Below are 13,443 nucleotides of genomic sequence, written 5' to 3' on the forward strand. Positions count from 1 at the left end.
ATAATAATGTCGGCCAGTCATTTTCTAACCTGCTTAGTCCTGGACAGGGTCATTATGTGGGGTGCTGTAGCCTATCATAGCCGGCAAGGGTGTCAGTCCATCACGAACATACACGTACATATACCCTCCCCAACCACACACTAGAGCCAAGTTAGCATTCCAGTCCACCTAACCTGAATGTCTTTGGACTGTGGATGAAAACCACACAGACACGGGCAGGACCCGAAATGCAAACCTAGGTGGTCTTACTGCGAGGCAGCAGTGCTACAACTGGGCCACCGTGCTGCACACATTGTTTGTCTCATTATTAAAGTAATCAAAGATTACTGTGTTTAAGACCACTAAAATGTCTACTTTAAGATGTGATGTACTGAAATAATGTACTTCAATGTTCACCTGACTTCACTTATTTCTTTTATTTTATTTAAAATTGTTTGTCCTTCAGAAGTGGAAATTATAGTCGGAAGGCCCGGTTCCCATTTCCAATTCAAACAGATAGTACAGCATTGACACATCCAAGCGTGGCTCTGAATGCAGCACAACATTTACATTTCTGGTGTGGCTAAAGGATTGTTAAATGGAAGGCTGCAGTGTTGAGTGTAGTGATGTTGGTTGAAGGTGAACACTTCAGGAATATTTAAGCAGCCTGCCTCTTTTATACTGAATGCAACCTGCAGTGGCTTTACCGCTATAACTTTTTGATGCCAGTTTTATGATGCAGCTTCCGATACTGGACCCCGTTTATCAAGTACTTTAAACGTGTTACTATCTCCTCTTTATCCTTGTTAAATGTTTGCCTAAATTAAGATGCTGTTGTGTGCATCTTCTGTTTGACAGCTGCCTTTTCAGTATGTCATTTTTGATCTTCCCAGATACGCAATACAAATCGATATAAAATTCATTTCCTACACATTTTCACTTTCCATTCCAAAAATAATTTAATGTGTAAGATAACCATTCCATTACACAATCATTATATCCACAGTTAATTTTCAAAACTTTTATTTAAATGTTGTTTGAACTGTGCCAAAGATGCATATTTTTGTGTTTGGACATTTTATTCGCAGAAACAGTAGAGTTAGTATTGTGCATTAGAACAGCAGCAATAGAGTAGGTTGTTATTCATTTTAACAAAGAATTTGAAGGTTAAATTTTTATTTTGCTTGTGTCTGAATTTATCTCCTGTAGGATCTTAGTTACAGGGAAAACCTTCATTGTATTCAGACTGCCTTTCAAGTTCTCTCCGGTCAAGGTGAGCAACAAAATGCAATATTTCCAGTGCTAATTTGCATTTTCTCAGTGTGTTACTAGATTATTACAAATGAAGTAATGGCTGTATATGTTAACAGGTGATGTCCTTAACATTGACCCCCTGAAGTTTTACACACATCTCTACAGAACCCTGTTCAGGTTACACGCAGGTTTGTATTTGTGCAAGTAAACTTCTTTGCATTTCTCATTGTATAAAGAAAAAGAACACATGCATTTTAGTTATATTTTAGGTGTAGGTAATCCATTTTTATTTAAGTCACTTTATACTAGTCTTGAAATCTCATTGTTCTTTTACTAAAGAAGACACTTTTCCATTTGTATAATGTATTCTTTAAAAGAATTAGGATTAAATTTGACTGGCACATTTTATATTTGTAATTTGAATGAAAACAGAAGTCTGTTTTGTTTGAGTAAATTGTCTCTTTAAGCGAGTGGTATTTACTCATGTTCACAAAGAACAAAATGTTTGGCTTCTGATCGTAGCCTCTTTCTCTTCATTAGGTGTATCTGTCTGATTTGACATACCTGCTTGTTTTACATTTTATGAAGAGGATTAATCAAAATAAGTGTGCATGCCTTTCAGTGGGTTGTTAATGTTTTAGTGTTTCTTTGAATATAAACTGAAAAAAAATGAAGACTGGTCAGTTTTAAACTTTAGGCATGGTATATTGTCTTTCCCTTTTATTGTTTGTTGCAGTCACAATATCCGTAACTGTACTTTGCTGTACCTTACAGACCGTTCACTAGAAGTAATTTTTCCACTATGTGTGGTTCTTTAAGATTTATGTCCATTGCATAAAATGATTTTCTGCAACACACTAAATGTGCCTTGCAGGTTTATATAAAATGCATGTGGACTGTGTAAAAACAGAGTAATTCATTCTCGGGAGTGGAGCTACTGTATGTGTAAGTGAGATATGGCATTGCAGTCAGGACATGTGGGCCTGAAGTGGGGGGGGGAAAGAAAATGTTCTCAACCATTAAGCTTTATTGTGCCATCCAGTTGTGTGTTTTAAGGATTTTTTTCATTCATGTTAAATATAACAGTATTTCCTTTAAAATAGTCTTTTTTTTCCTGCAGGGGAATCCAGTGATGACATGATAATTGTTCTTCGATGCATAGATGCTATGCTTAACAAGCGACGGAAACAAGTGACGCTGCAACGAGTTCTTGCTTTCATTAAAAGACTGACAACTGTTGCTGCTCATGTACTGCCAAATTCAAGCATTGGCATCTTAGCGTCTCTCAGGGTATTAATGCATGTAAGTTTATTTTTTATTTAGTTATTTTTTTTCTCCAGAGATGAGAAGAGTGCAAAATTCTAATCAAGCAGAATTATTAGTAACAATTTACTTAAGTAAAATTAAACTACTCAAGTAAAAGTGGAAAAAAGTCTCTGAAAATGACTCTCATGTTAAAAGTGCAATTGAGTTATGTTAGGTGTTAAAAATAAGCTCAAATTATAAATATCGTTCTGAAATTAGAAGCAAAACCAGGGTTAAAGTTATGAAAACCTGAGCCTGACATTGACAATAATCTACTAATATAATAAAACGCTTAGTCTCTAGGAGCCATCTGGATTGGTCAGTTTGGCTTTGTTGGAAAGAGGAATGGAGGTGTTGGAGCCATGCTGAGAGATGCCTTTAAAGACAGGAAGTATAAAAGCAGACAGGAGATGAGCAGGGAAGCTTGAAATGACAGAATCTCGGAGCAGGCTTTGCAAGAATGCGCTTCATACAGGGGAGAGCCTGTCGGAAAAGTGGTGAAAATGTTTGTTAGTAGGATTGTGAAAAAGTATCAAAATATCACAAGTTATCGATACTTAAACATTTTAAAGATTACTCCAAAAGTTATGGTATTGATTCTGCACCCTGCATTATGAATGTAGTTCCAGTTTGCATTGGTTGGAGTTACAGCCCTGTTTTCACTCACTCGCTGGTTTTATTGTGGCAACTTCGGCTTCACAGCCTTCACTAGACTGTGTATACAGTAGAGGGAACCATTGAGTCCCAAACCCCAGACACAATCGCACCCAAACCAGTCACGAGTTCAAATATAGTTCCTTTTTTAATTGATAAGCGTTATTTTCACAGAACAAAATAGGAACAACCAAAGTAAAGGCCCAGTAGACAATAGTCTTCCTTCTTACTCGTCCCATCAAGCCTCATCCACGTCCTCCTGACTGCCTTGCGGTTGAGATGATTCGGCTCCTTTATTTTAACCAGGCGGTACTATCACACAAGTCAGCATACAGAGAATTTTAAGAGGTCTCTAGTTTCTAAATTATTTAAACATTAAGTATAAACATGTAAAGTGTTGTGTTTGGAGTGGGGATATGACAAATCATTTTTTTTCTATTGGTGAAAATGTTTTTTGTAGTTTGTTAAAATGTTCAACCCGTTAAGGCAGGCATCTGCAATTGTTTTCAGCCAGCGAGCTAGTTTCATTCAGGGCCAACTGTCTGCACTGGGGCTCCTTCAGTACCTCAATTTTTGACCTTCTCTGTAGACAACTAGACAATAATAACTGGGGGAAAAAAACACACTTATGATCAATTATATTACATCATCCAAGGGAAGACGTGTGCTTCGGTGAGAGAGAATATTGAGTTTGTACAGCAGGCAGTGAAGTGACAAGACCTGATCAGATTTTGGAGACATACATTCAGAGTTTGAATTGGAGAAAGGTAGTGTGACATATTAGTGTGTAATGTCCCACATCAAGCTTTCCATACATACATCCATCCATTCATCCATTTATTTTTCTTGCATGCTCACAGTTAGTCTATCCCATCAAGCTCCAGTGTATTGCAGGGTGAACACACACCCACACCACTGTCATTCCTGCCTCGCAGTGCTGGGTTCTGCGTGGAGTCTGCATATATTTACAAATTGATTGGCATCAAAGTGATTGAATTGACTTACGAGTTACATTTGTGTCAGTTCTTTCATTTCTATACCATCAGCAAGAGTTGACTCATAATGGATTTTTTTTATTAAAAACAAAAAAAAAAATATTGGTAAGGTGACACTTCAGTATTTTTTCATACACTCCCTTTAAGTATTACAATTTAATAGCGGTTTGCATCGGATTGCAGACTTGCAAATATAGCTGAAGATGCGGGGCTGAGAGACTTCATTCAGCGAGGCCTGACAATTCTTGCACGTTACCTTCTCGTGGGACTGTTGTCTTTCATCCCTCATATGTGACGCAAGTCTTCGCAGCTGTAGCGTTCAAAGGGGACTTCTTAACATTGCTGAAATACTTGATTAATCACAAATAATACTTGTAATCGTTAGACATGCGCAGTTGCAATACATATACGAGCAATTTTACAGTGAGCCATGAAACTTTTTTCTAATTTTTCTAAAATAATTAGTATATTAGTGTTTAATAATTTTTTTAATAACAACTTTTGTATTTACCACTGTTACAGCACAAAGGGAAAATAGTACACTGAAGGAGTGTTTTACTGAATGCTGTTTAAGAAGAGACAATGTTTGAAAATGGTAGAGAACTTAAGAGGGACTGTATTTGTATTTTTTAAATTCTGCCTCGGTCTGCTGAAGATTTGCTTTGTTTTTTTCTGTAAACAGACTTTCCCTAAATCGGATATCCTTTTGGACAGCGAGTCACATGGTAGTGGTACATATTTGCCAGAACTGGATGAGCCTGAATATTGTAATCCACAAAATACAGCTTTATGGGAGTTGCATGTTCTACAGGTAAAATTATATTATTGGCAAATATATTTATATGGTTTCTGTGGCACTGGTTCATTAGTATTTGTAGAGCTGAATGAGAGACCCTAAGAGAATGTTTATTTTTATTTTTTTTACTCTTATGTATTGATGGTTGTGTACATTTCACTAGTTTTCAAAAGGCTAGTGATTTGTGGGCGGCACGGAGGCGCAGTGGTAGCACTGCTGCCTCGCAGTTAGGAGACCCGGGTTCGCTTCCCAGGTCCTCCCTGCGTGGAGTTTGCATGTTCTTCCCGTGTCTGCGTGGGTTTCCTCCGGGCGCTCTGGTTTCCTCCCACAATCCAAAGACATGAAGGTTAGGTGGATTGGCGATTCTAAATTGGCCCTAGTGTGTGCTTGGTGTGTGTCCTGCGGTGCGTTGGCACCCTGCCCTGGATTGGTTCCTGCCTTGTGCCCTGTGTTGGCTGGGATTGGCTCCAGCAGACCCCCGTGACCCTGTATTCGGATTCAGCGGGTTAGAAAATGGATGGATGGATGGTGATTTGTTTTTTTTTATTTTTTTTTTTTTTATCTCTGTGAGTGTATATTGGAATTCTCTCCCAAGTCCAGACTGCATCAAAATTTGGTAACACGTTTTTGTAATTTTCACAGTTTACATTTCTAAACCTTTACAGTGGATGAATAGGTGTGACAAAAACATGTACAGCTAATGAAAAATGATTTTAAAGAAGCAACAAACATTTGTCAATGAATTGTTTTTGAAAGAGTTATCAAAATATTTTAAATGGACTGTAATGTGTTACTGCTCTCTAAAGCTTGGTAGTTACAAGGACTATGCAGCTAACTGCAGATGGGTGCTGCTTTTGAATTTTGTTTGCATATGTAATAAATACACAGATGATTTATTCAATTATAGTGCATGATTTGTTCAGGAAAGTGTCCACCTTCGTAGAGTTCAGACCATAGCTAAAAGGACCCAGTAATTGAATTACATTTTCAAGGTGAAAGTAAGCAAACGGAGTATTTCAGTGTTAGACAGTAAGCTTTACTTGCTCTGTGCAGGACTGCCTGTCTGTTCAAATTAACCACAAATCACTGAGGAGGATTTTAATTTCTTTAAAGAATATATGCTGTGAAGTACTTGGTTTGTGTGGACTACAAGCATCTCTCTCTCCCTTTTCGCTGTTTTCATCTTGGTAATTAAGTATCCACAGAACTCTGTGTCTCTTTAAACTAATGTCTGTGAAGCTCATACATATAAAATAACTAGTTGATGATTATGTTAACAGTGCTCTAGAAAGTGATCCTGGCTGGCTGACATATTTGTCCCATTGTTATTTAGTTTGTGTGGCACAAACGCATCAATTAATCATTTATTCGTATGCAACAAGACATTAACAAAGGGTCCTTTTAATTGTGGTTATAAAGCGTCAGTAAAGTAGGTGGTGGTCTCTGCACTGTGTGACATGTTGAGGATTCCCAGGTATATAATGAAGACCTACCTCTCGCCTAAGCCCCTTCAGACCGGGCCAAAGTGATTATTTTAGTAGGCCACATTGCACAGATGAGGAACTACTTTACTGATGCTGTGTAACTGGCGTAATATCGCTAAAGGAATTGCTTCTTAAGGTCTTGTTACAGTGCATCCAGAAAGTATTCACAGCGCATCAGTTTTTCCACATTTTGTTATGTTACAGCCTTATTTCAAAATGGATTAAATTGATTTTTTTCCTCAGAATTCTACACACAACACCCCATAATGATAACGTGAAAAAAGTTTACTTGAAGGTTTTGCAAATTTATTAAAAATAAAAAAACTGAGAAAGCACATGTACACAAGTATTCACAGCCTTTGCCATGAAGCTCAAAATTGAGCTCTGGTGCATCCCGTTTCCCCTGATCATCCTTGAGATGTTTCTGCAGCTTAATTGGAGTCCACCTGTGGTAAATTCAATTGATTGGACATGATTTGGAAAGGCACACACCTGTCTATATAAGGTCCCACAGTTGACATTTCATGTCAGAGCACAAACCAAGCATGAAGTCAAAGGAATTGTCTTGAGGCACAAATCTGGGGAAGGTTACAGAAAAATTTCTTGCTGCTTTGAGCACAGTGGCCTCAAAACCACCAGGACTCTTCCTAGAGCTGGCCGGCCAACTAAACTGAGCGATCGGGGGAGAAGGGCCTTAGTCAGGGAGGTGAAGAACCCGATGATCACTCTGTCAGAGCTCCAGAGGTCCTCTGTGGAGAGAGGAGAACCTTCCAGAAGGACAACCATCTCTGCAGCAATCCACCAATCAGGCCTGTATGGTAGAGTGGCCAGACGGAAGCCACTCCTTAGTAAAAGGCACATGGCAGCCCGCCTGGAATTTGCCAAAAGGCACCTGAAGGACTCTCAGACCATGAGAAACAAAATTCTCTGGTCTTATGAAGCAAAGATTGAACTCTTTGGTGTGAATGCCAGGCGTCACGTTAGGAGGAAACCAGGCATCGCTCATCACCAGGCCAATACCATCCCTACAGTGAAGCATGATGGTGGCAGCATCATGTTGTGGGGATGTTTTTCAGCGGCAGGAACTGGGAGACTAGTCAGGATAATGTACAGAGTCAGCAATGTATAGAGACATCCTAGATGAAAACCTGCTCCAGAGCGCTCTTGACCTCAGACTGGGGTGACGGTTCATCTTTCACCAGGACAACGACCCTAAGCACACAGTCAAGATATCAAAGGAGTGGCTTCAGGACAACTCTGTGAATGTCATTGAGTGGCCCAGCCAGAGCCCAGACTTGAATCCGATTGAACATCTCTGGAGAGATCTTAAAATGGCTGTGCACCGATGCTTACCATCCAACCTGATGGAGCGTGAAAGGTGCTGCAAAGAGGAATGGGCGAAACTGGCCAAGGATAGGTGTGCCAAGCTTGTGGCATCATATTCAAAAAGACTTGAGGCTGTAATTGCTGCCAAAGGTGCATCGACAACATATTGAGCAAAGGCTGTGAATACTTACGTACATGTGATTTCTCAGTTTTTTTATTTTTAATAAATTTGCAAAAACCTCAAGTAAACTTTTTACACGTTGTCATTATGGGGTGTTGTGTGTGGAATTCTGAGGAAAAAATTAAATTAAATCCATTTTGGAATAAGGCTGTAACATAACAAAATGTGAAAAAGTGATGCGCTGTGAATACTTTCCAGATGCACTGTATATAACAGTAAATGTGCAGTAGATATATTTTTACAACACAAAAACTAAAGTGTTACCTTAGTGTGCTATTTTGGATTTTGTATGGAATCTGATGTATTGAGGCTCATATTAATAAAATATCAGTAAATGATAAAGTGGTTGCCTTAGTTATACATGGCCCTTATACTAGATATGACAAATAACATCATATTATTTCATTTCAGAGACATTATCACCCAGTGGTTAAGAAATTTGCTGCTCATCTGCTTGTAGGGGCTCCAAGTGAGGGCTCTGGTGCCCTTTCGACTGACCTTGGCCGAAGGTAATGTGCTAAAACCAAGTCCTGTACAGTAGTTAGCCAATGTTTGCACAGTAGACTTTTTATTATACCGTTTCATGAATTTGAATGTGGATAGCTGTCTGTCTTTGTGTCTCTGGAGTATTGTAACATTGTTGTGGCAGTCTCTGTGATGTTAGGCGTTCTAGTCACACTTACACAAGTTGTTGATTTAAAAGACACAAGCAGCTTTTGTTTGCAGTCTACTAGCCATGACAATAGGGGATAACAAAATATTAATGGCTAGCATTGTTCAATTTTTACAAGTAATTATTGTTGCTAATCCAGATTTCCTGAAAATGAAGACTGTCGTTTATGTGTCGCTTAGTATTAGGAGATATGCAGCTTTTTATCACACAAATCAACGTGAACAGACCGTCGCATGAAGTGCTGAGTCTGCCTGCTTTCGCTGTCGGCTCCGAATTTGTGTCACTGTGTTATACAGCTGCTTGTTTGTTGTAAAAAAAAAAAGCTTTTCATTTATGTGATCACATTAATATGATTGATGTCTAAGGCAGAAGTTCAGCAGAGAGTCGTTTCACATGAGCGCATGCACACCTTGCCAGACCAGCAGTACCATGACATCAGACATCTTTGGTGCCACGAAAATTATTAGCCGCTTTGCAGTGTTTAATGTGTTTGTGTTCGGACTTTGGGATTCCAGGAAAACCTTCCGTTGGACAAACTGCACATTTTTCTCTTATCAGAGTTTAGTAGTTGATGATGTAAGTTATTCATGTCTGAGGGGCTGCTGTGTTGATTATCCCATGTCCAGTAAATAGCAAATGTTGACCATCTCAGTTTGAATATTTTCAATATGGTAGTTGAATTTTTAATCTTTTGTTTTTTTTACCCCCCAGAGCATTCACTGACCTGTTTGCCGACTACTCGATGAGTGGTATGACATTCAATCCTCCTGTTTCTTTGCCTCCATCAAAAAAGAAGGTCAAGTGTCCTCTTTTGTTCTATGAGCTCCCCTGCAGTGCACTGTATGTGCCAAAGAAATCTGAAGTTTGTCACCATTATTCACTGGTCTGCTCTTTTCTTTTTCTTTTTTTAGGATAAATTTATTGCTGGCGATGGACTGTTTGACAGAACTTTGCAAGAATTTGTGGACCGTTGCCTTGGAGCCACAGATGAGACTTGCACTTTAGACTTTGCCACCCATTTTAAACGTTTCTCTGGAAAGAGGTGAATGGCTTCATGTGAAGCAATACAAAGCTGGATGGACTTCAAGGTTTTATTATTTATGTAAGAGGAATTTCCATAAAAAAGCAACTGATTTTTCAGAAACCTGTTGCTGCAGTAAAACGAGTGTTTTATATTCTGTTGCACTCAAGCAGCAGAGAGCTTAGGTCTTTGGCACAGTATTGAGGATGTGAAAGGGCAGCGGAAATGAGGCACGAGCAGAAAACGCCATACTCGTCGTGATGAAGTGTGTAATTCAGAGGCCCGTCTAGTCAGTCAGCCACCAACAGTAAGAATCTGCGCATGCTGCCCCCCGGACATTGGCCCATCTAGGGTGGGGCATAATTGGCGTCAGGCGAGATATGGCACCCCTGACAGTTAATCATGCCTTTCCATGTACTTTAAGCCCATAATTCAGAGATTGGGCACATTCCTAATTTGATTTTATTTTTTTTACTTACCTTTTTACAGCAGCCTACAGTTTTGAGGTGGGGACCCCTGCTGACCTCATTACTCCAAGTGATGTTACACCACTTACAAAAATGGCCAAGTTGTTTGCCTGTTGTAGGCTGCCACTTTGCCTCCTGTTAGACTTGTATGGACATCTCTTGTTTCACTGGTTTGTTTTTTGTTTTGTATGTAATGAACAAATCAGACTGCTGTTCATATAATATTGAATACAAAAACTTACACGAACAGAGGAGGGCATCGGTCTGAAGAGATGCAAACTGCACTCGAAACAACAAGCTTTCTCTGTAGGCTTTTACCTTGCAGTAGTTCATGAAGTCCCTATTGAGGGTGGGGGTGAGGTGGGCTTACCTGCCTTGAAGTCCTTGTGTGTAGCCAGGACTGTAATTGATGGTCTATACAGCAGCATGGCATCAAGATGAGCCCTTCTCACGCTGGCACTGGTGGACCTGCCTGCTCTGAAGCCTTAGCCCCTGCACCATCCTGTGCCCAGATGTGACCTGGCAGTGTTTGAAATCGGTAATAGTGCTCTCGGGTCCTAGCTGTTCACAATGAAACTTTGTGACGTCTTCAGCGTTTCCCTCGATTAACCAGCAGAACAAAATTCCATCATGTGTACGGCTTCTAAAACGTTTTCACATTGCCACGTCTTTCAAGTCTTAATTTCCATTGCATTTAGGGCAGTTTGTTGGTCACAAGCACATCCTAAATGTCAAAAAGTGTCTTAACTTTACAAAAAGCAAAAAAAAGTCACATTTTTGTGCTTCAGGTAATATTTTCACTTACCATATGCTTTAGTGCGTTTTGCTCCCCGTTTTGGGTACTTTGTTTATTCACAACCAGTAAAACCAACACCTAAATGTCGTCTGTCCTACTGGCACTCCTGAAGATGGTCAAAGATAAAGTGAGTTTGGGTGAGGAAAGACCTGCAAGGTCCAGCATTGACTTCGTATTGGAAGTCAGTGTGGGGGTACAGTGTGACGTTCCTAAAGAGGAGGAGGAGGAGGAGGAGGAGGGCCAAAGTAGCCAATATGTCTGTTTCTGCTGAACACCTGGGAATTTTTTTTTTTTTATTTTGCAACAACATTTATTTTTATGGCAGATTGATACTTTTTAGAAATGTTCATTTGTTTTTTGTAACTTTTCCATGGCAGGTTGCTATATAAAGAATTTTAGTTCAAAGACCTGTCTCACCATTGCTATTCTGGCCTGGTCTTTGTGATGACAGTGTGTGGCTGTCCTCCCAGTCTGTGCCAAAGCAGCGTATCACCAAACCTAACTGTGTACGCCAAACATTTGCTTTGTGGGTCAGCAAGTTACAATTATGTGAGGAGGTCTCTTTTATAGACCAGCTGGCACTCTGTTGTTCCTGACCCATGTCTGGGTGTGTAGCCCCCCTGAAATGTCAGAGCGCTGTGTCCAGCAGCATTCGGCTTCTGTGCTGTACTGATGATGTCATTTATGGAGAGGCATGTTGGGGGTAAAGATGACCGGGACGTGCGGGTGTTAAATGAGTGCAGGCCCAGTCGAGTCACCGCCTCGGATTACGCCAGTTTATGAGCACCAGCTGACCAAACAGCCTGTCTCTGGACTTTGGGTGTTAGTTTTGTGGCTCTGGTTGACATTTTCTTTGCCTGACGGCTTGTGACTTGTTTACTGTTTGGAGAGGAATGAGATTACTATGCGAGTGCTAATTTGGACTTTTAAAAGGAAACCATAGAGCCAGCTAACAGCGAAACTGTGTTACCGACCTGCCGCCTTCATCCTATACAGTGGAACCTCGGTTCATGAATGTCTCGGGACAAGAGTACAAATTGGGTTACGATCTGTTCACGACCACACGCTCGGTGTACGAACAAGCCAGTTTCCCTTTTGGTTTGTGTGCTCCGATGATTTCCACACGTGTTCAGTCTCTCCCTGTACTGTACATTGTTCTCAGTGCATCCCTCAAAACTGTAACCTCCTCTCAACCCAGCTTCCTCCTGTGGTATAGCGGGGTCCACAGCTCCCGCCAAAAAGGCCAGTTTTAATAAATAACTAAATCAATAAAGCCGGTGCAGGAGAGAGCGAGCCTGGGTGTTTGTCTCAGTGTTGTTCAATGTTTTTACATTTAGTTTACTATCACACTGTGCATTCTATGGTATAATTAACTATTTTTGTGCTTAAAAATCTTTAAAGAAAATATATTTACATACAGTTTGTACGGTCTGGAACGGATTAATTGTTTTTACATACAATCCTCTGGGGAAATTACTTCGGGTTACGACCAGAGTTTTGGAACGAATTATGGTTGTGAACTGAGGTTCCACTGTATTTCTGTGCCCTGCAATAGACAACATGTTTTGGAAAACCATAGAAGAAGGTTTCTATTATCTTTCATCTTGAGGACATGTTACTGCAGACAATCCGTCATGTTTTCAATGCTAATGTGAACTGCTTGCATGCCCAAGTTTGAAAAGGGTCTAGCATGGGCCGAATGTGGACTTGGCCACCGATTTCTGCAGTGGCAAAGCCCTGAGCAGCTCACAGATCATGAAGAACAAATAAAAATGAGGGCAAAGAAAGCACCACAGCAGGAAAAGCAGGTGGCTGCTTGTGTCCACTTCGTTCTCAGTAGCACAAATGGCCGTACTGTTCATGATTACTGTTGCTGCTTCATTTTGAATCTGGTTTGTAGATTTTGAGCCAGGAATGGCAGTCGGAATGTTGAGGCACTGAAGTTATTAACACTTTGACAAAAACAGTCAGCATGGATGTGCCTTTTGAAAGCAAACTGAACTTAGTAAAGCTGATTGAACTGTGCAGCTAAAGGACGTTGTGAATTGTGATGGTGCAGCAGCACAAACGGGAGAATTCAGGCATCCCAGCTGTGGTGTCACACAAAAAAAAATCCGTCTTGTCGAGGGTTCTAGTGAGAATGGAGGGGTACTTGCTAGGCATCATGGGACGGCCTTGACATGTACAGTATAGGGGCAAAGTGGAAGGTGAAGACAGAGAAGACTCTGGTTCAATGATCCTGAAAAATGTGTTGGAGAAACTTGAGAGCGTGAGAGAGACCCCACTGATGTGTGTTGAAGACCTCCATGAAAGAAAAAAATGACAAAGCAATAGCTTTACGCTCCTCAAAATTGCATCTTCATCACAACACAACTTTTCTTGGCCTGCAGTAGAGAAGCCGCTCACCATCTCCTAGTCGCCTAGTGGCAGGTTCTGATGTGTCTTTGACTCGGTTCAGCACCAGGCCAAGAAAAGGAAATCGGAAAGACCCTCCTAGCTGGGTTGGATTTAC

At 40.4% G+C, this 13,443-nt stretch overlaps 1 protein-coding gene across 1 annotated transcript in view; it reads left to right on the forward strand.

Moving 5' to 3' along the window:
• The window catches only part of noc3l (NOC3-like DNA replication regulator), a 33,851-nt gene extending 23,436 nt beyond the window's left edge, over window positions 1-10,415 (forward strand). Inside the window, exons 15-21 of the mRNA XM_039772080.1 lie at window positions 1,189-1,252; window positions 1,350-1,421; window positions 2,354-2,535; window positions 4,870-4,998; window positions 8,386-8,483; window positions 9,359-9,443; window positions 9,559-10,415. Coding sequence (XP_039628014.1) covers window positions 1,189-1,252; window positions 1,350-1,421; window positions 2,354-2,535; window positions 4,870-4,998; window positions 8,386-8,483; window positions 9,359-9,443; window positions 9,559-9,693 — 765 coding nt within the window. The 3' untranslated portion in view covers window positions 9,694-10,415. The remainder of the gene's footprint in view (window positions 1-1,188; window positions 1,253-1,349; window positions 1,422-2,353; window positions 2,536-4,869; window positions 4,999-8,385; window positions 8,484-9,358; window positions 9,444-9,558) is intronic.
• The last annotated feature ends 3,028 nt before the right edge of the window (window positions 10,416-13,443 follow it).

This window comes from Polypterus senegalus, chromosome 1 (genome assembly GCF_016835505.1).
Source record: "Polypterus senegalus isolate Bchr_013 chromosome 1, ASM1683550v1, whole genome shotgun sequence".
NCBI classification, from domain to species: domain Eukaryota; kingdom Metazoa; phylum Chordata; class Cladistia; order Polypteriformes; family Polypteridae; genus Polypterus; species Polypterus senegalus.